We start from the raw sequence: 23,853 nt of genomic DNA on the forward strand, positions 1-23,853 counted from the left end.
TTTCAGTTAAATTGTTCTCAGTCGTGTGGCTTCAGTCAAATTGCATTCAGTGTTTTGACATTCAGCCCACTGCTGTGAATCCTTTTAGTCTTACAGAAGGAATGGATGAGAAAAGAAACATGTATGTTTTCCTTGGGATGCCTGAAGAAAGTTAATCTAAGATGCTTTGGGTACTTTGATCATTACAAAAGCTAACCAGGGATTGTGTCTGGTGGTTCATAAACTTTACAGATAAAAGAAAACATTTGCAGTTGCCTAGGAGAATACAACTTCAGTACCATGGACAGCAGCTGCCACTCCTGCCTGGTAATTTGACCTGAAAGAACAGTATTAGCACCTGTGTTGCCCAAGAAAAACTGACAGCTTTTAGTAGATTTTATGCCTTATTACTTCCACTACTTCTGCTCAGTTATGTATGAATCATTTATCTAGGCAAGAACAGAATGTACTCTAATTCCAAGGAAATCAGCTGGCAGTTAGAGAATCCTGTTACAGATTCCTATGGTAAAAATGAACCCGCTGCAGAGAAATTTAATGATAATTTTACTAATACGTTGTTTGGGGTTTAATAATAAGTTTGTTATGATTCCCTTATTTTCTTATTCCTCTTCTGATGGTGACTCCTAAGATAAGAAGCATCACATTATTAAAGCTATAATATATACAGAATTTGTTTTAGTGTTTTTAATGTATATATAAAATTATTCAGACAGCCACGTTATAACTGTGGTAAATGAAGTAATACTTTCAAAAGTGTTTTCCCACATTTCTAGTCCAATTTTCTCAATTTAAGCAGGTGAAACTTGTAGGCAAGCCTGCCACAAGTGCCTCTTTCATTCAAGTTAATTGAGTCTGAAATCCTCTTGAAAGTTTTCCTCTTTGGAACCTTAACAAGAGACCCAGAAGGCAGCAACACGTACAACATTTAAACTGCCTTGTCTGCCAGCAGGGAGATTGCCTTTTTATGCAGCCCACTGCACTAAAAAAAATAAGAGCCTGTTAGGGAAGTGTATATATCAACAATGATATGTCCTTCCTTCTGCTGTGGTTCCAAAATCAGTTGCTAAAAAAACTCCCCTAAAGAGGATGTCCTGCATATGGATGTCCAGAATGAATCAATGGTGATTATCCTGAAAGAGGCATAATATCAGAAGCCATCCAGTGTAGGCACCATGGGCTGCCTTAATAACTACACATGCAGCTAAAAGAACTGTGGGCAATGAATAAGCTGCATGAAAAGTCCTTTTCACAGACGCCTTGTTGACTATAAACAAAAGCAGCTTTGCTAGCCTTTTGACAGCCTCGTCCATCAGGAAGGTATGGGACAAAAAAGACAGGTAATTCAGGGCTGTAAGGCCTTAAATGGCATGGAGGAACACTGTCTTGCTTAACTTACCCATAATGCTTAACACCTTGTCTAGCAGGAATGTGGCAGCATTTTAGCTTTGGGTCTCTGGCCCATGTGTTCAGTTGATGACAAGATCACACAACAAGCATAATGTGTCAGTCAGACAGGGGTTAACATCTTTTCAGGTGCTCTGTGAGCCTACAATCCTTATGCTTCCAGCCTGCAGAAGTAGAATCTTTCATAAAATAGGTTCAAGTTTGGGACAACCTTAAATGTTTTCTCAAAATAGTGGTTTGTCCTCTTCTTAACAGAAGTAAAATGACCCCATAGTCAGTCTACAGATGAAATTGTATGCTGCAGGTATTTCCCAAAGATGGGGTCATCTTAAAAGGGTTTGGCCAGCAGAGGAACAATCATTACAGCTGTCCATCTAGATGATATGGAACTAATTCCTCTCTAAATCAACTGCATTGGATCATGTAGGGATTCTAATGCAAATCCCCAATGGATTATGACATGTGTGTGCTGAACAGGTAAGTGATGAAGGGTGCACGCAAGGAGAAGCAACAGCCTTCAGTAGTAAAAGAGAAGCCTGGGCAGCATCATATGCAGGTACCACAGTACATTCCCCAGCTATGTACTTTACATCCTCAGAAATGTCCTGCCAAGTGAATACAGGTGCACTGTGGCATGCATGACTGAGCTATAAGCTGGCATTACAAGAACTTGCTCAACCCTTGCTGGAAAGTCTTCAGCTTTAGCAAAGAGAGTAGACTCCAACACCCAGTTTCAAGAGCTGCCTAGTTCCAGGAAACTCAGCTGGTCACTATTAATGAGCATGAAAGAAGTGGCACAAGAGTCTCAGGATCACTCCCAAAACTGGCTTTTCTTCAATTTTCTCTCCAGCATCAGCCATGAGCTTGTTCACTTGTGAAATGAATTGAAGTTTGAAGCCTGTGAAGGTCCAGAGCACACAAGAGTGGTGGATGTCAAACAAAGCTTTAGCTTCTGAATGGCTTTTTGATTCCTTATGACTTATCAACCCAATGACAACTGCTTCCTTTTGATATCTGCAATGCTTTTCCACTATTGTAGCCATCCTGCTGGTATTCAACAAGTCTTGTAGCATCTCTCTTTGCCTGCACGAGCTAGCCAGTTTGAAGCTTTGGCACTTAATATTGTATGTCTTGCCCAAGAGTGGATGCAGCTCTTATACAGGTCCTGGCTAATGAAATAGCACACCTACATAGTTGACAATGCTATTCTGGGAAGAAACAAGAGAACCTTTCTCTGAAGCACTTTAAGATGAAAATCTGAACTAAGCAAGTGTCAGGAAAGAACTGAAGAGCACAGGACTGGACGCTCTTTTCTGATCAGTTGTGAAGACATACGAATGCTGGCAGTGGTCATAGACTCCCAGGGTATGGAGCTACACAGCTGAAGTGATCTGTTAATCAAGATATCAAGAAGAAGAAGATCCCAGAAGTTACCTGCTCAGCACTGCACTCTGCTGAAGCTGTAGAAATATCATGGGAAACATTCCCCAGATCTAGACTCTAACTTAAGGTACAGCTTTGACTTACCATAAACAGCAGATACTCAACTCCAAGACTCACTGCTGCAGTACCATTCACAAACTATGGGAAACAGACAAAAGCAAACATCAGTACTATCAGACAGACTCTCTCAGCTATGGATGCCCAAAATGAGGCGATCATCTCACATCACATAGATTAGAATGATGAGGGTAGTAAGGGTCAGCAGCCAGCATCACCTTTTCTTCATTCTGGAAAGATCACAATAAGAGTAGTACCAAAAGGTGTGACTGTGGTCTGTACCCATAACAGGGTCAGTACAACCTCCGTAGGTTTGAACCTCCATAGGTTTGAATATTACTGAATGAAATATAAAAAGGGTAAAAATTATCTATGCAAGGTCCAAGGGGAGAAAAGCTTGGGCCACCTAATGCCCTCTGTAGGACAATACGTTAGCCCTCATTTCTTAGTTGTTGCACTCAGTACTTTACTTTCTTCTTTATTCCATCATCATTACCCCTTTTTTATTTTTTGGGAGGACTGGAGGAAGCCATACTTTGACAGTGATCTCTAATCTCAATTACTTACTACTAAAGTTAAGTCACAGCAGTATTTTATTTGGGTTCCTATTATATAATCGAAGATGCAATCCTTCAAATGTGTCTTGATCAAACGTGAAAACACAAAACAGCAAAACAGCAAAATGGCATATAAGTGATTTTTTTTCCCTGGGAAAGAAATCGTTTGGCCGTCTCCGTTACTTTGCCATTTTCGTCACTGTAGTGCAATCTTGGAGTTGGTATATTTAAGTAGGGGGGGTGTGGGGGTGAATCCCCCCACTTTATGTAATGTTTTGAAGTTTTTATTTATTTATTTTTTTTGTGGAACAGCGATTTTTTTTCCCTGGAAAAAAAATCGATTTTCCGAGTGTTCGGGATTGTAAGTTTTCGCTTACATGGGATCGATAAATCAGCGTTTGCTTTTCTAAGCATTCACTGATTTAATATAGACCCTTTTATTCAGTATAACTGTTAAGGTGGAGTTGCTAAAACACCCTAGCAATTTCAAAACTACTCCGTTTCTGGAGAATGCACAAAACATGGACCTTTTGCAAACACAAGGGGCGATGTTCGGGTAGCTGTCTCACAACTGTTCTAGGCAGAAATGGTCCAAAAATAAAAACATAGTAAATGCAGCTGCTTCCCTTATAGAATCAGAAATTTATCATAGTATTCATAACAAAACAAAATTCAGTTATTTAGCTGCACATAAAGTTTTTTTACCACTTTGCCCACTGCCAGTGTTTTGCCGTTTCCTCCCATCTATAAACGTGGCTGTGTTTCTTAGGTGCAGGGACTTAGAATCTACCTCTATATGTGCATTTCCTAAGGTATCCTCTAATGCCTGGAACACTAGAAGGATGGTAGTTGGTTTAAGGTGGTCCGTTCCCAGCAGCTTCATTTCTCTGAAGAAGACATGTTAAGGGGAGGTTGAAGATGGATGATAGGAACTCTTCCTCATCAGTGTCGTCTCTCAGGTGAACATTGATCAAGGAAGCATAGGTTTAATCATCTGCTTCATCACTGCTAACATCAGAGTCTGACATCAGATAAGCCGTGTGTTCTCTTCCTTTTCACAGGAAATTGAAAGATAGATGTACTGGGCCACATTTCTGAGGAGAGACAGCATCAGTATTACCTCTTCAGCAAACTTCCAGTAATCAAAACTGGCCAGAGTTGACAGCATTGCTGCAGCCATCCCTGACCCCACTACTTATTATAAAATGCCAGGCTATGAAGGTCTGATGGAGTGGTCATCAGCATAGAAGATAATGTAACCATGGCTTACTCACCTGACATCTTGTACATGTGCAAGTGGGGACAGTTTTTGCCCATGGTAATAAGATCTGTCCTTCCTGATGACAGAACAGAAGTTGATATCTTAATATAAGACATCTGACTAAGATAAAGCAATACTAACAGAGGCACACTCATGTGGAGGGCATCCAAAGGGGCACTGAAGCAATGGTCTTACCAGCTTGCATCTCTTCTGAACCAAAGTCCTCAGCCATAAACAGGATTTTCAGGGTCAATAAGGCATCACTCACCTCAACCACTTCCTGGGTAACTGCCATTTAGGATATGTCCATTCTTGTGTGCTTCCTTTCCTTATTTTTTTTTAAAGATGTGACACAGATGTGTCTCAACCTTGTACTACAAGCTCTTTGCTAACTAGACCATTAATAATTTGGACCTGCTTCTTAAAATATTTTTTTAAAGAAAGAAAACCATTTGATTACTTTGACTGGGTAATCAGGACCGAATCAGGACCAATCATAACCCTCAGAAGAGGGAAATCTTTTGCCAGTATCTGCCTTTCCCATGGTGGCACTTCCAGTGGGGTCATGGGCCTCAGGAAGACAGGAGGCAATCACTCAGTTTAAGCAGTAGCAGTACAGCAGTGCAGAACCATACAAATTTCTAAAAGACTGTAATGAAAAAAAATAATAATAAAATGTCTTCAAAAGGGAACTTACTGCAGGAGTCCACACTCTCCCTGCAAATAAACTAGTCACAGCAAACAGAAATGGGGATGGAGTCAGCTACTGTCCAGTTCTACCCAGCATTACTTTGAGGTGTGCAGCCTGGTAATGAGAACAGCTTGCAGTGGGTGTCTTTTTGGACAGTCACACTGATGTACACCTACATATTTTTCCCATTGATATTCTATTATTATTACTTTTTAAATATTCTTTTGGTGTTCTCCTTCATTACTACCAGCCCAGCCTCCACAGGTTTACCAACTATATTGCTACCCCTGCCCCACTCCAGTTCTGCCCCACTACTGTGCTGCTGGGGCTTTTTGTGTATCTTAAGAGCACCCTGGGGTCTCTGCCATTTGCGTTTCTATTTGGTATGTTTTTATATGCCCTGCTCACTTTCCTGCTCATTGGCTATGTCCAAGACCAACCCCCTGTCTTTGGATCATGCCTCCACTTAGGAAGCATTACCAATGAGTGCCGTCCTGCCCTCCCCAACATGATGGGTCCATCCCTTCCTGCTGCTCCATAAGTCACCTGAATCACTAACTGAACCTGGGTTGGCTGGGCCAGTCAGGGCTTCATCCCTCTATGCCACTGGAATCGCTGACAAAATCGATTGCTAATACTACAGACAACATCTTACACTGACCACTCTCCTCCAGTCTCAAGAAGACCCACAGAAGTGCAGGTCAGTCATACTGCCAGCAATTAGCACAACTAAACTCAGTGCACAAAAAAGTCACATGGTAGTCTCTGGACGATCACCTTTCACATCATTCACAATTTCAGCTAGAAAATGAGATAAATTTAACAAACTGGAGCAGTTCGTGAAATAAGTCCTTGAGGGAACCACAAAACCTACAAAATTCTGCATGCACAGCATGCCTCACCCCAGCTCAACATACACACACACACACACACACACACACACACACACACACACACACACACACACACACACACACACACACAGACACACACACACACACACACACACACACAGACACACAGATATACAGACACACACACACACACACACACACACACACACACATGCACACACACACACTGCTACATGGAAGCCAAATAATTGCAGCGTTACATACATGGTCTCTTTCTGTGCAGAAACAATCTTTTTTATACAAAAGCCATACTTACTGTATGTCAGGTAAGAATGTATGAAGTCCACTGAACTGCAGATAGGAAAATCCATTGAATTCTGGAATGAATGGCGCACTATGGTCCATCATAGCTTCTAATGCACAGACATAAAAAAAAATGTTGCAATCATTTAAGTATATAGTTGTGAAATGGGTTAATAACTTACACTAAAGAAAGCTATAAGGCATAATTTCAGTCTTTCTTGAACCCATCTGATAAGTACACACTCTTTCTTCATTAAAAATATGATAAAATGTATGAGCCCTTTAACTTCCGCATTATTACTTATCTTTTAACTATAATTGACTGTATAATCAATATTACTTACAACCCAATGTTGTATATGCAAACAGTCACTTTTTAAATATTTTTCCACAATCATAATGTGTTGCTCCTAGAGTTACTACTCCCCGATGTTTATCAAAGCCTTCTTTCTGTACAGGCAGCATGTATTTGTTTCCTTCAACTTTGACTCCTTAAACCCTGATACAAGTCTGGCAGCTTGTGCCTGTCTACTTCTTAGCTGTCCAGAATTTTACAGAATGTCCAGATTTTTGTCTCCTACTTTTGGTCTGTTCCTCAAAAAACTGCAGAGTCTTGGCAAATCATTGCAGTCTATAAATAATGACAAACATTTGAATTTCAGACTTCATATCCTTCAGAAAAAGCATGCTAATGCAAAATCTGTCATAGTAACAATTTTCAAAGTTTATAAAAGCAATATTTACAATCTGTTCCCTAATTGTGGGTCTTTATCTTTTGGCTTAGTTGAGAATTTTTGCACTATGAGGTTGGGAGATATGCATGGCAGTAAGGTTTTTACACATGGTGCATGTTTCCTTATGTGTGGCATGTACAGTCATGTATCCGCACTGTACCATGGATCCCGTTGAAGTGATGCTTTGTAGTAGAATATTCCTCCCTTTTCCCAAGGTGAGGGAGCTGTCTCTAGACACTCACTCCCACCTCCCCAGTCATTGCTTGAGCCTCACAGCGCCTAGTCGCTCCAGCTGAACCCAGACCACTGGAATCTCAATCAGTACTGAAATCTGCACCACCAGTTCTAGCTCTGAAAATGGCTGCTTGCATCATGTTGTACCACCTATTTAGCAAAATAAAATAAGTTAAGAAGTACACAGATGGAAACAATACAGCACCTCCACCATTTGCCGTTTCTCTGCTACATCTTCCTGTATCTTCCTTTTCTATATTAGTTTATTGCATCATAAATAAAACTGTTACAAAGATAAAAAGCACGAGTTACGTAAATCCTGCTTCTACCACTTAACACTTCTCAGCTACATACTACTAATTAACATTTGAAACAGGAAAATAATCTCACAGAAATGTGCAAAAATTAAGCATTCGGTATCAAATGTACAATACATTGGCTTCGTTTCTGGCAGGGGGTGCAATATTTGACAGCATGGAAGGAAATGGTTAACAGACCCCACTGCTTTGCCAGGGATGGTCTGCACCTCTCACCCTCTAGGCTTTCAAATATTATTTATTTTATTTATTTATTTTTATTTTATATTTGTTAACCAGGGGTGTCTGACTGAGCCGAAAAGGCCTTTTTTCAGCAGAGGCCCGGGGAGAAAAACTCCACAAAGAAAAATTACAGATACATTTAGTTATTTAGACATGATCAGTATACACACAAATTACAAAAGACATGTTTTTACAGTGATATGCCTCACATTAACAGTTACAGTGGAGAGAACAAACAAAAAAATATTAATTTAAAAATAAAGGGAATTAACAGATTTGTGGTGTACAGCTGAAATTTGGAACATAGGTAGAATACATACATAGTACACAGGTACGTTACATACATTGTACATTAGCCAGTGTTTGTGAGTAAGAGTGAAAACTATTATCAAGTACTCTAGATTTAGTATGTATACCTTATCTACTTTCACTAGCGTGGGGAGCAATCATGGCACTGTCAACTTTGCTTGAGATGTTGCCTGATGGGGTCTTTAAAGGAGGCTTTGGATGATGTGTTTTGCATGCTAGTAGGGACAGAGTTCCATTTTTTAGCCACTGAACTACTATATAGTGCATCTCCAAAGCTATTGTAGCTGTTGGTGACTTCTAGTAGTAGTTTGCTTGATGTTATTGTACTAGGTTTTTGAGGGCAAGACACTTATTGGGGAGGTAATAGATAGAATGACAGAGGCAGAGCTGATTGTAGGTTAGGAGGTTGGGCAGTTCAAGCCAGTGGAGCTGTCTCAAAGCAGTACAGTGATGAGTTCTATATGAGCAATTTGCAGAAAAGCGGGCAATTCTGTTACAGCAGGCTTCCATTTTGCTTAGTTCAGTTTTATTGAGATTAGTCAGAATGGGAGATGCATAGAGTAGGGTGGATAGAAGTTGGGAGCGAGCAAAGGCTGATCTTGTGTTGTTGGTAAGAAATGGTTTGATACGGTAGAGTGATCCCAGTTTGGCATGCACTTTTTTAATAGTTAAGTTGAGATGACTATCATATTTTAGCATTATCTACAAAAGGGGCCCTAATATTAAGGAACTTTTGCAAAAATATCCTAGCCAGGATATGCAGAGTAGAGCAAAAGGGTCTTTCGCATGTGGCGTTTGCAATCAATGTCATTGCATAAGGACTGGCAGTTCCTTTTCTATCAAGGGGAAGAAATTTGATATATTCCATAGGATTACTTGTAACACCAAATCTATAGTCTATGTAGCGTTCTGCTCTTGCTGTGCAGCATATTATGTCGGCAAGACTGACAGAAGATTTAAAGACCGTATCTACCAGCATAATTACGCTATTAAAAAACAGAATTGTGAGAACGCTCTGGCTAAACATTTAGTAAGTTGCCCAGGTCATTCATTTTCATTTATGGGTATTGACCACATCGTTGATTCCATCAGAGGGGGGCCCACTTCTATTGTTTTAGAAAATCGTGAATTGTTATGGCAGCTCAAGCTGGATGCGTTTAATGCACCCGGACTTAATGACAGCTGTAACATAGCAGCCCACCTTAAATATAGATCTTATTTAAGGTAATGTACCGGGGGATTATTAGGTATTTTATGTCATCCTATCCTTATGCTGGTTTACTTGTTCTACTCCTTTAGTGCACCCATACTGTACAGATTACCATTTGCTTGTATAATGTATTGTCCATAATATTGCATTTCAATTTGTTTCCCAAGAATTGTGCACTTTGATTATTCACATTTTTCAAAATGGTATATTCCACCTTTATGGTGGAAATCTAGGTTTTATATTTATTAGGGTCTATGCCTGCCTACATGTACTTCATTAACATGTAAACTCACTTTTATGGGTTTACCTTGCTTAAGCTGTTTAGTTTGTTTGAGCAAAAATACATACTTGTACTTTGATTTATTCAACTAACTTTTACACAACATGTGTCCTGCATCAGTTGAAACTAGTATATTTTTATTGTAATGGCACTTATCAACTTGGTTAAATGCTTGGTGCAACACACTGATTTTTTTGAGCCAAGTACTTTCAATTTTTCCAGTGTGTTTTTAACTTGCGATGTTGTTTTTAAATTAGTAGAGCGCATGTCTGAGTTTTTGTGGTGACACTAGCGCTTTAAAATTAAATTAAATGCAGCTAGGAAGTGATGTAATCAGCGAAACACTCCGCTGCTTTTTATAAGTGTGTTTTATTCTTGTACTCATTCACTCTGAAGAAGCTACCATTTTTGAGTAGCGAAAACGCTGTCTTAACTTGTACTAAAATAAATTTACGTTAAGGAACCTGTACGTCTTGTGTGCTTCTGTTGAACCCGTTTGCCTTGCTTCACCAATATTTTAGGTGGGAGTCTATGGTTATTCCCAGTAGCTTAGCCTGTGCCACTGGAGCGATTGGAGTAGCATTTGTGGAGTAGATAGTGAATTGACTGGTATCAGTGTTTTTGTTAGAACTGGTTATAATCATAAGCTGAGTTTTCTTTGGATTGAGGATAAGTTGGGCTTTGGTAAGTTAGTTTTCAACATCAGAGAATACTAGTTGAGTTGTTTGCAGGAGGGTGGGAATGTTTTGTGCAGCACAGATTAAGGTAGAGTCATCTGCATACTGAATGATAGATGCATGCTGTGTGGAGGTATGGAGGTCATTTGTGAAGACTGTGAATAGTAGTGGTCCTAAGACAGAACCCTGTGGGACTCCTATAGTTATGTGCAGCTGAGGAGAGAGAGAATTTTCCCATTTCACAGCTTGGTACCTGTCAGTTAAGTAGCTTTGGAACCAGATAAGAGTGGAAGTTGATAGGCGATATTGGTTTAGTTTGTTTAGCAGGATTTGGTGTGAGACTGTGTCAAATGCTTTGGACATATCCAGAAAAAGAGTTGACACCTGTAGGCCTTCATTTTTGAGACGGTTTACTGTGTCTGTGAAGCAGAGGAAGGCTGTAGTGGTACTATGGGCAGGTCTGAAACCATGCTGAGTAGGTGACAGGATGTTGCTGTCTAGGAGATAGTTTAGCATCTGGGTATGGATGCATTTTTCTAGGATTTTGGCCAGGGGGGAGAGTAAAGCAATGGGTCTGTAGTTATTAAGTTCAGTGGAGGTCCCGTCTTTATGTAACGGTGTAACATAGGATATTTTCCAGAGTTTGGGCATATAGCTTTCAACAATTGATCTGTTTATGAGAGTGGAGACTGGGATAGCAATAGCATGTGCTGTAAGTTTCAAGAAATAGCTGGGGAGTAGGTCGGCTGCTGTTGATGAGGTTTTTAGTTTGGAGAGCATGCTTTTGAATGAAGTGGTGGAAACTGTTTTGAGGGTAAAACTTGTATTAGTGTTATTTGTGTTGGGGGGATAGTGAGGCTGGAACTGTCCTGTGATACTAAGGATAGAATTGAGTTCACAAAGTGGGAGTTGAATTGTGTTTCGATGGGAACTTTAGTGTCAGGGGTGGTTGGTTTGGGGTAGCCTTTTGGGTGGATTTTAGTAGCTGGTTTACATTTTTCCAAAATTTTGGGGGGTTTTGTTGGTATTTAGTTTGTAACATTGTGTAGTAGGATTTTTGTCCAGCCTAATGCATTTTTTGCATGGTTGCGCAGTTCTTGGTACTTAGTTAGGCTTTGTGTTTCTTTGTTTTTTTGATAGCAAAGCCAGGCAGTGTCTCTGGGCTTGAGGATTTGTTTGATTTCTTTACTGAGCCAGGGGATTTTAGAGGCTCTAACCTTGATTTTGCACAATGGAGTGACAGTGTCTAGGTGTTGTAGAAATGCTTTGTTGAAATATGCTACAGCCTGGTCAACTGGGAGGGTTTTTAGGTTTTTAGGGGGGTTCAGTCACAGTTACAGAGTAAAGTGTTGAGGACCTCAGGAGAGTATTTTTTGTGTTTCTAGTGGATATATAGTTAGTGGTTTTGCATACGCTTGTTCTACTACATATAAAGTATATTATGTTGTGGTCACTTAAGGTGACTGGGAGACTGCCTGTGTGAGGGTACAATGTGGAGTTGTTAGTTAGGACCCAGTCAAGGATGGATTCCCTTTTAGATTTTTATCACATCTAGTTGGAATTTGGACTAGCTGCTGGTAGCCATGGAGATTTATTAGATTACTTGATGGTTCTGATATACAGGTGAACCAATCTAGGTTGAGGTCCCCCAGAATAAGGGTTTCTTGTGAGTATGTGGAAGAACACCAGGATAAGAAGTCTTCAAGGCTAACAGGTGTAGTACCAGGTGGAATATAGATTACAATTGTGGTGATGACCTTTTTAGGGTGAAGTTGAAGTTGTGAGATAAGTATGTCCCAATTATTGGGGGAGGGGTAGGAGTTTGGTAATTGACAGACAGTTAAGGTGGACTTGTACAGTAAGGCAGTTCCACCCCCTTTACAAAGTTGTTTGTCTTGTCTAATGATATTGTAGCCAATAGGGAGAACTTCTGAGTTAGCTATGTTTTTATTTAGCCAGGTTTCTGTTAAAGCAACTATGTCTGGGAAGTAGTCTGCTATTGTGGCCTGGAGTTCAGGTATTTTATTTTTGATACTTCTAATATTAATATTTAGCATTAAAAGATGGTTGGCTTTGCTGCTGTTGTTGATTTGCCCAGGGATGAAGTTAGTGGGGGTGTTATGTTCTGACATTTGTGTTGGAGCAGTCTGTGTTGGACAGGATGGATTTAGGCCTGGGTTGGGGTGGATATCCCCACTTATGGTGAGCTTAGTGTTAAAATGGTGATACAGATGTTGGAGTTTGGTGAAGAGTGTGAGAAAGTATTGTGTTTTTTTTGGAGTAGGAATGAGAGCATGTGTGTTTAGTTCTGAATTGATCCGTTATGTAGTTCTTGAACAATTGTGGGCAGATATTATTATAATGTGTGGTGTCTGTATATGATGGTGCATAATGTAGTGTTGTGCTACTAAGTTTAGGGATATTGCTAGAGTGATAACTTGTGGTGTTATAAAGAATTATGAGAAGACTGACTAGACTTAGTTGTGTGATAGTCATGGTTATAAAGTTTAAATTGGTTCTAGGTGGGGGGGGGGGTCTGAATAGGAATTACAGGGTTGTACTACATGTGGATGGGGAAGTAGTGTGGGTGATGTAAAAAATACCTAGTGGGAATGAGAGTGATTGAGAGTATTTTGTGTGGAGCAAGTTGGTGTGGTATAATGTGATATGACTTGAGGAGCTGTGATTGGTGGAGGTGATGTGAGGGTAAGCTGTGGGTGTGGCTGTGATTACTATAAATGTAGAGGTAGTAGGGCAGGAAGGAATAGAGGCAGGGCAGGGGAGAGGAGAGAGCCCAAGCATCAGCGAGGGCGAACGGAGCGGGGCAGAGCCCACCAAGACAAGCGAAAAAAGTAAGTATTACTTTACAAATCTGAACACTTTAAACATATTCCTGAGGTCTAATGCCTTACCAGCAATCAGAATGTAATTGCTGAAGAGCACTTGTGTCCTGGTGGGAGACTAGAAATTTAAAGATGGCTCCATGCTAAGCAGGATTCTAATATAGACTTAGTATTGGGGGAGGGAGATAGCACAAGGGGTGTAAACCAGGTGGAATGCAAAGAAACCAGAGATCAGGGGAAATCAGTGACGGCCTCAGAGGGGGTAAGTAATAATTCAAACTACCTGTAAAATGAAGGAGAGAAGAGACGGCAAAGCTACAACAGCTACAATTAGCTACAACATTGCCTTCCCCCATAGTGCCTTTTTTAGACAATGCCAAACCGAAAGTACTTCAGACATTGCAAATTAAACTTAAGAAAATTTAAAGGTATTACTGTTCATTGCTAGGAGCCTAAACAAGAAAATCCACTTCCTAGAAGCTCTCTTTACCCTACAGAATGCTGATGTCTGTGCGGTCTCTGAGATGTGGTTTAAAGCTGCAGAAAGAACACCAACAGTGCAAGGGTATAACACCTTCCACACATTTAGGCTAGCTACTTCAAAGGCAGGGACTAAAGGTGGAGGTGTCTCTATTTACATCAAAAATAAATATACTTCAAGGCTGGTCAAACGGGACAATGCACTTGAGCTGCTCAATGTTCAAATCAATCCAATATCACTTCCTTGCAAGCTATATGTCCCCCTCTATGACCCAGGAAACCCATACCATGTATTTAAACTTATTAGAAACACTAACCATCCAATCCAATACCATATTCATGGCTGACTTTAATTACCCCACTATTAACTGGGAATCCTATACAACATCAAACATACATGCACAGAGATTCCTGGATTTTGTAAACACAAACTACCTGGACTAGATAGTCAATACACCAACTAGGGGTGCAACCATGCTGGATCTGGTCCTCACCAATATGGGAGACTGCTGCAAACCCCATACTGTAATGCCTTCCCTGGTAGGGTCAGACCACAAAATGGTCTCCTTTGAAGTAAAAATAAAACCTGGATCACCAGAAACCTGGAATATTCAGGAACTATTCTAAGGCTAACCTCCTGCTATTAAGTGAGACCCTGGTAAAATTTCAAGCCCCTATTAAACTCTGAGAACACTTCTGCCTGTGCAGAACTGTTCACAGAAACCCTGTACAAGCATGTTAATAGCTGTATACAGGCAGCTGTACCCACTATGAAGAAGTACAGAACTAACTCAAAAAACAAGCCACCCTGGTGGAATCACAAAATCAATTGGATGTATAACAGGAGAAAGACAATTATGGCAAAAATTAGGAGGTGCAGCACCCAGCAGGATAAAAGCATGGGTTGGGAGGGTGGCCTAATGGTTAAGGTGTTTGCCTTACAAACACAAGGTGCAGTGTTTGAGTCTCACAAGGGATAATCGGCTAGGCTTAAAATGGCTTGCAAGGGCAGTTAGCCTAATACTAACTTATGAACCTCATCAAACTAAACAAACAACTCAGAGGACAAATAAAGTATACCAAAGCCAACTTTGAGGTATGTTTGGCCTCCCAAGCCAAGGACAACCACAAAGCATTATTTAGCTATGTCTGCAGCCTCAAAGGCAATACACAATTGTGTGCAGAGCTCATTGTAAATGGAGCCACCTATACTGAGCCAGAAGATATAGCAAACCTACTGGCTGATAAATTCAGCTCCAACTTTACTCCTCTCTCCCCCTCAACCTTTCCTCAGGAAATATCATCAAATATATCTCCCCCTACTACCACTAGTTAACAGGTCCTTAATGCTGCTTCTAAGACCAAGAACACTGCATCAATGCGTCCAGACAATAGCCCAGGATGCCTTCTAAATAGCATGAAATATGACCTGTCAGGGCATCTGGAGTTACTATTTAACTGTAGCCTCCAAACAGGCTTCATGCCTCATGAATGGAGAAAGGCAACAGTCATCCCTCTGCACAAAGGTGGGCCATCTACAGACCCTGGAATCTACAGACCCATAAGTCTCACTAGTCTTATATGTAAAGCCATGGAAAGAATTATCATCGAGACAATCAGTAGAGATACAGTAAACCTCCAGACACTGGACCCAACCCAGTTTGGTTTCATAATGGGCAGATCATACCTACTCAACCTGGTGGCTTCCCTGAAAAGGTCACCAAAGCAAAGAATGAGGGCAAAATCGTTCATAATGCCTACCTTGACCTGGCCAAGGCATTTGACACAATACTCCACTCGAGCATTGTTGACAAACTCAAGAGGTTAGGTACAGACCCATATTTCACCAGGTGGATAGCAAGCTGGCTCACAGACAGGACCCAGGAAGTTAGAATTGGGGAATCCACCTCTACAAAGAGGATAGTCACAAATGGAGTCCCTTAGGGATCAGTCCTTGGACCACTCCTTTCTGGCATTTACTTCTCAAAAGTCAAAGCCAATGTCAGTGGTCTCTGGCTGACTAACTTTGCAGATGACTGCAAATTAGGAGCTGTCATTGAATCTCACACTGACACAAATGTTCTCCAGGAGGGGCTGACACAGATAAGCAACTGGTGTCTAGAGTCATGGACTAAAACTAAATGCCAAGAAATGCATAACAGTATCCTTTGAGAAGTCATCCATCCCTGGTAACTATCGTATTGACAACACACCCCTTAGAGTTGACCCAGTAGTCAGGGATGTAGGAACACACATAGACAGCAATCTAGCCTTTGATCATCACATGTCTACAGTGGTGAGGAAATCATTCTATGTTGTACAACTTATAAACAAAGGTATGGCATCTATGTCCAAGGAAGCCATTGTTCCACTGCATTCGGCATTCGTCAGACCTATCATTGAGTACAATGCCCCCTTTGGTATGTACCGAACCAGGCATACCCAACAACTGGAACATCCACAGAGGTTCCTCACTGAAAGAATACAGGGCATAAGTAATATGTCCTATGCAGACCACCTCAAGGCCTTATCCCTGTATTCTGACTCCTAAATGCATTTAAGGGGAGATCTATGCCTGGCATACAGGGCATTGTTAGACCCCACTCTGATGTCCCTCCTGTATATCCACAAAACAAACAGTACCAGAATTACCCATTCTAAAGACTTAAATTTTGCCTGTGATATAAATAGGACCTGCTGGAGAGATAGGTATGTATCCCAGAGACTACCCTGTCTATGGAACAGGCACCCCATCCATGTGAAGCAGAGTTCCTCCCTAATCCAATTCAAGTGCAACTTGAAAAATTGGATGGAAAACCGGAAAGTCATCTCTGGTTTGGCACCTATGTCTCTGATGCAAGCAGGTAACATGTAAAGAGATTTGGGATGCATTGCTAGGCTTAAAAAGGACCTTATTGTTGTTAGCCTAGTAAACACCTATGAATCTATGCACCAATGAACATGAGCAAACAGAAACCCTCTATTTGCTGGTTCTTCATTTTACAGTAATATGGCTTTGTCAGGTCACTCAAACAATCACAATGACATTTTAGATATATATCTATCTAGATATACATGCATTTAGATAGATATACAAATATACCGATATAGACAGATATATACATACAGATTTAAGGGTCACTTACATGTCATTAAAAGTTTATTTTGTCAGAGTGCTCACATGATTGCTGATTGAAAACCAGATGTTTGAAAGCAACATCTTTTTTTGTTGTTAGATTGTAGAACACTGGGCAGTGGGGAACATGACTTTTCACCATTGTAGTGAGATTGCTGAGTACTTTTCAGGGGGTAGCTCCCTGCAAAAAAGATGTGTGGTCAGATTCAATAAACTCAATATGGCCAATTTATACGGCTTTGGATTCAGTAAGGAGTTCTACATGGTGTGTAGAGCCGCGCACAGCTGTGCAAACAAGGTAAACACCGTGGCATGCAAATTACAGCATAAGCTGCTGAATTGTATCCTAATCAACTGATTCAAGATGCAGTGCTGTTTTTTCCTGTGAATTTCAAAACCTAATGGAATACAGCTACTGAAATGAGTCTAAGCAATGTTAGGGGCTGCTGTTGCTGTTGCTTTAATTCATGCAAATGTGCTACAGGCTGAACTCTATCCTGCTGCTGCTAACAGACCAAGGCCAAGAAGGAGAAGAGTTTTCAGACCCCAGGTAACTTATCACAACCTACATGAAGTAAAAATTGTAGAGTGTTACAGGGTGGATAGAGACAGACAACAGGAACTCTGCAACCTCTGTCATCCTCAACTCAGAGACAGGGCAAACCGAGGGGAACCCATCCCAGTGGAGACAAAGGTATATGTAGCACTTAGAATCTTAGCTATAGGTACCTTTCAGAGACCAACAGGGGACATGCTGGGAGTATCACAGGCATCTACCTCCAGGATCCTCCATCAGTTCTTGAATGCTATGCTCCAACATGTCAGTGCTCACATATATTTTCCATGTACGCCTGAGGATAGGGCCAGAAATACCCTGTAGCACACTAATCTCAAGAACTGGCTGCCACAGATTGCACACATGTAGAAATTAAGCCACCACCTGGGGAAGAGGGTAGGCTCTACATTAATAGAAAGGGCTTTCACTCTATTTACTGCCAATTGTGTGTAATGCCAAGGGAATCATCTTGAATATGTGTGCTGGCAACCCTGGCAGTTACCATGACTCACATATCTGGCACACCTCCCAAATGTATCAGATATTTACTATGGAGCTATCCCACAGAGGCATTTACTGGTGGATGCAGGTTATGCACTGAAACCGTGGCTGATACCCATCAGAAATGCGCACACACCCCCGCTGAAGAATGCAATAATGAGGCACACACTCAAACAAGAAATTTCATAGGGTGTGTTTTTGGACTGATGATGTTGCGGTTCTGGTGTCTGGATACATCTGGGGGAGCCCTGCAGCACAATCCACAGACATGTACTGAAATATTCACAGAATGTACCATGCTATACAACATCATCCAGAGAAAACAGCTTCAGCAGGATCAACAAAGGGAAGGAGTACACATCCCACCACCAATGGCAAGGTCACCACAGCCACATGCAGGTCAGGAGTCAGAGGGGGAAGCAGCAGCTGCTGTGGGTGTAGGCAGACACAGGTGTGCTCAATATGCCCTCGCATTGGCTAAGAGACAACGCATAGCACACTCACTCACCACCTAAGGGGCTAAAACCTTCCTTCTATGCACATACATATAGTAACATTGATGCCAGGCAACACTCATAACCTTTACCTGCCCATGTATAGGCTGTGCACTGCTTGCATCTGACAGACTCAGCCCTGAACTAAAACTCTTGCAACTGCTGGATTTACATGGTAAGTGTTGTACCTGGAGTGTATTGCATAATAATGTGAATGACTAGCATATCCTTGCATTTTGTTATTTGGTAGCGTAAGCAAGTAGAAGGTGGAGATTTGTACAGAAATGACCTAACATGTGACAGCAGCCACTTATATGACTTATATGTGTTCATAATTAAGTAGTAGGCCTCAGGCATCAAAAATTCACGCAGTCATATTTTTCAAAATTAGTGGAGTTCACTGCATGCCATCAGTTTCGCACCATATGTTTGTACTGGAAAATCATTAAAGAGAGAAGTTAGAAAGTAATGATATACATTGCAGTTTCAGACTTCACAGCCCTCACAAAATCATTCACAATAAAGTTTGGGAAATTTTGATGCTAACAACTGTCTAACTTTCTAAGACCAGTATATAAATCAAAGATACAATTACCAGTTCAATACCACAAATGCAGATATACTAAGCACTAAGTCAGTAATGCACCCTGAGCATCAGACACAAAGCTTATGTATCCCTGAATCCAAAAGATAGCAAACAGGGATATGGCACAGTTATCATGACATGCACAGGGTGTTGTGTGCGGGGGCAGAAAGCCTAAGCTGATGCAAAAGGTCAGTAAATGTGTGTGAGTAAGAAAGAGAAGACAGCAGACATTGGGATAAAACAAATGGACAGTGAGACAAAATAAGTTTTAAGCTGCACAGCTGAACCCTGTAAATGCTGTGTGTGTGTCTGCAGGAGTCCTCCATGTGAAACTGATGTGTCAGTGTCTGCATGACCGCAGCAAAGCTCTATGCTAGCTCTACATCTTGGTATGTTGGACAGGTTTGAGCCATGCATGGTAAAGGTGGCAGTTTATCGTTGTTGTCCCCGACCATGAGAACTGGCCCTACCAAGAGTTGCACTGGCATGTCCATAGTCAGATGCACTGCTGCTATCTGAATGTAACTGATGTCTGCTGGATGAGCTTCCCTCACGAGTACGCCCAGGACCACGAACCCATGGTCTGCCAAGTCTGGGTGTGGAAAGCTCATCCACTGATGGAGCAGTGGAAGTACTGCCACTATGGGAGCATAATCAGGCATGGCCACACTGGCTAAAACAGATGATGTGGCTGACCTAAGCACATGAGAAATGCTTTCCTCCTCCCAGCAGACATTCCATCACATACACTGTTTGTTCTAATGTGAAATTCATCTGATCCACTGAATCAGCAACACGGTGGAAGCAGTCATGCATATCAGCCTGTGGCACATCTACAACGCTAAGCATTTTTCTGGAGCATTTATGGAAATGTGCCTATGTCTCCATGATGGCCGCAAACATATAATGAGTGGCACGGAAAGAGGCACCTGGATCAGGTAAAGGATAGACAGCACGTGTCCTCTGAGCACCCCTAACAACCCTCATGTGTGGCACCTCACTCACATTTTGGGTATGGCCAGAGTCAACAGACACTGAAGCCTCAGTAACCAGACTTCTCTGATCAATTGTCTCACCCTCCACTTGTCCAATACCTGTGAGCTCACTGGAATGGGTGGCACAGGCCTACTGGCTGTGTACAATGGAATCACATGGGATCTAATAGTGGCAGCACTGTTATTTTGTCAGCATGTATTGGACTATAGTAGTGTCAGTATCAATTATTCCTGTGTTTGTTGCTTATTATCACAGCCAAACCTGACAGTGGAAGTTTGACCACCATCATCATCAGAGTCTGCTGATATTCTGACATCAGGTGGTAGAAGTCCCAAACTTCCACTGTCAGTGACAAAATGAAAGTATAACTTCTCAAGTTCAGTAATTCTCTGTGCAGATCTATTCCAGAGTAAAAGCCTCTTTTCTGTGCTCTCCACATAAACATGTCTCCTTGCCTTCAGTTTCCTTACATGGTTGTCTTTTCATGGTGTAGATTCAGGGCTGTCAGCATGGTGAAGATGCAAATGAGGAGTGAACTGATTAGACCTGCTGAACCCAAATACTTGACTCTGTGTATCAGATATAAACATAGTGCAGGCACTATCTCAGTGTTTGTTTTTAATGGTTTGCAACTGTGAATGATTACTGGTCAGGAGAAAAAAACACAACAGCTATGCAGACTGCACCACATCCACTGGGTGTGTCAGGTTAGACTTGCAAAGTGTTAGATGGTAATTTTGTCAAGGCTGAAAATTTAAGTAAGCAGCAGACAATTCATAGGTTCTGTTCATTAACATCCTACCTCCCCTTCATTTGTTGGCAACTTCATGTTACATTATTGCCATTTAATATCCTCACACATTTTAAGGACAATGATATAGAATGGCTTACAGATTGCATATCTCAGATTACTGCTCAGTTTAGGAAATAGTGAACAACAAACACAGACAGGTAAGACAAGAGTTGCATAGTTGCAAGCAATACTCATAAATGGTTGTGTGAGAACTTTGTGCATTACATCCAAAAATAATAAATGTACAAATAACAGTTGTATAGTTTCATATTACTGTAGGTATGTTTTAACACCTGGTTCAGCGTTTTTGTTGTTTTACTAGTGCAATTCCAATGCTGTGTTGGTTTATGGCTCCCATATTTCTGTAAGGATAATTATGCCATCTGGACTTGCATGGGCTTCACAATTACATAAGACACATACACAGCTGGATCTATATCCAATAACCTTGTCAGGTCACACACACATACATGTGTAACAGCTCAAACTGTCACTTGAATTCATGTATAATTCCTGACTATGTCTGAACAGCACTTCTTCTGTGGGAAAGATGGAAAGTCAATACTGTGGAAAAAATGTTTTGTCCCCTATCCCTAAGTTTGAATCCCATAGTGTAAAAATTAATTTTACAGTGTATAAAGACAAAGATTGTGTCAGGTCATTAAATTTATGCCCACAGTGCATGTCTGCAAACTTAATTCACTTAACAGTTACCTTCCATTTCCAATATATACCTCTAGGTTACATCAGTAGACCAAGTATCAAGGCCAAGTATCACATTAACATTCCAATTTCAATTATTTAAGTCTTCCCTGCTTGGTACTGCTGTGCTTCACTTAACATTACTCAAACATGGTTGGCACAGTTGATCGGGTTTGCCCAATATCAGTAAATGAGATAACTGTAACTGGTGGGGAACCATCAGTTTCCATTGCTTTAATTTAGCAGTTAGACATGGCTGGTATTGCAGAGGAAGGTGCCAAGTTTAGGACACAGAAGTAGGGTGTCCAGGAGTCCAGGATATTTACTGGACTCCTGGTAAAGCACCACAGCCAAAGGCTTCTGTCGGGGGACTATTCTGGCTCCTAGTACAAGTCTGAAGTATGGAATAGTATGGCCCCAGCTGCATCCAGTGCCACTGCTATCTCATGCACTGGAGAGCAATGTAGGCATCATTTCAATGACCTACACAGGAGAAAAACGGATTCTGTTAACCATTGGTCACACGGGTTTCAGACTACGGACTGCGGACATCCCACAGCTGTGTAAGTATGACAATGAAAAAGTACTTGTAAGACTTAGAAAGCTAAACATTGGCAAGACTGGTATGCATAATGCTCTTCTGTTCTTTTATGTTCTTTCCCCAGCTTCCAGTGAATGTAAGTTCAGTCGCCAAGCTGATGTTGCTTGACTAGAGAGACTGAGGGAATCAAGTGGTATGCATGCAGCAGAAGAGAAGTGTTATTGTAGCATTAAAATTTAAAGATGGCTTTTTTGGTCTTTTATACAGCTTATCACATTCAGCATGCATACCTCAACTGTAAATGCAAGTATGCATGCATTAATCTGTAGCATAAACCAACTGTAAGAGTCCAATATTAGACTGAACTCAGACCTTCTGAGTTCAAATACCATGATTCCCAACTATACAATACTGTTACTTCTTCAATAATATTTGCACTAAAATAAAAACTTTATACCAATGGCACAAATGGCCTGCTGTAAACTGTAATCTATGTAATATATGCACATTTAAAGGATTACTTTTGGCAATCAGTAATAGAGTGTGTATCTGTTAGGACGTAATCTTAAATTTAATGGTTCAAGTAAAAGAGTTGTATAAGTGTGTTAATGTACTGTATGTCACATATGATGGTATGAATTTTATCTCTTTTTTGATCTCACCCCAACCCTTGTCTCTCTTTTAAGCATTTTCTATTTTGTGTCATCAAAATATCTCCATGTTATCCATGTGTACCCCATCACTAAATGCTACACAGCACAGCAAGGTAAGCGAACCCCAGTGGATCAGCCTACTTCCTGCTCCACTGGCTCAAGCACTGATGCCCATCATGTCTGGGAGCCAACCTGGCAGCACTATCTCTGCTGCCCCTGCACTATCTGTGCCCTCAGTTAATACTGCCTCAGAAGCTGTTGCAATGGTACCCTCCAGGTGCAGTGGCAGAGGTGGTGATTTCATCACCTACAGGATGGTGCATAGAGTCATGCACTGCACCACGGGTGCATGGCTATGCCAGATGGAGAGGCTGCTCTCCCTCATGGTCTGCATGAGAAGAAGACGTCAAGCACTCCAGCTGTCAGTGGAGTAATGGGACAGTAATGACAGATCAGTAGGTAAGGACTTGATTCTCACTGTCTCCAAGCTTGACGTCCATGAGCCTGCGTTGTCCACTCCCCCACCACAATTATGGTGTCCACAACATTTTGTGTCCATCACCATCCCTGTCCCTTGTCTTGTATGTCTTGTTTGTTTGCATTTGCTTCCACATTTACCCAGCTTACCTTACCTAGACATACCTAAGTCACTTACCCAGCAGTCCTCTCTTACTACATTAAAAAAGGGCACCTGTCCAGCAAAAAAATAATCATCCCATACATAGCTCTCCATTTCGCACAAGTGTATTCTTGGCACACTTGATTTGGTCCAATTGTCTATACAACATGATTACCTTGTTTTCACCACTTTCTCTGGAGGTGGCAGTCCAAATTCAGCTAATAGTCTGCACATATGATCAGATTTTACTGTTGAAGAAAAGGATAGCTATGGTTCTTTCCTACCTCCCTCCTGAACATTCCTGTATTGGTTCCATTTGTTCTTCCCTCTGCTTGCTCCCCATTTCACTACTTTCCTGTCTACCCCACTTTAACACATATAATCTGGTCAAAAAATAGAA

General features: G+C 41.2%; 1 protein-coding gene across 9 annotated transcripts in view; it reads right to left on the reverse strand.

Annotated features, from left to right (window-relative positions):
* The window catches only part of AGRN (agrin), a 3,161,231-nt gene that overhangs the window by 221,534 nt on the left and 2,915,844 nt on the right, over positions 1-23,853 (reverse strand). For all 9 annotated transcript variants that reach the window (XM_044063089.1, XM_044063082.1, XM_044063083.1 and 6 more), the window contains one exon: positions 6,584-6,680. In XM_044063089.1, coding sequence (XP_043919024.1) covers positions 6,584-6,680 — 97 coding nt within the window. The remainder of the gene's footprint in view (positions 1-6,583; positions 6,681-23,853) is intronic.

The sequence above is a fragment of the Protopterus annectens genome, chromosome 2.part1 (assembly GCF_019279795.1).
Source record: "Protopterus annectens isolate FY-2018-M chromosome 2.part1, PAN1.0, whole genome shotgun sequence".
Classification (NCBI taxonomy): domain Eukaryota; kingdom Metazoa; phylum Chordata; order Ceratodontiformes; family Protopteridae; genus Protopterus; species Protopterus annectens.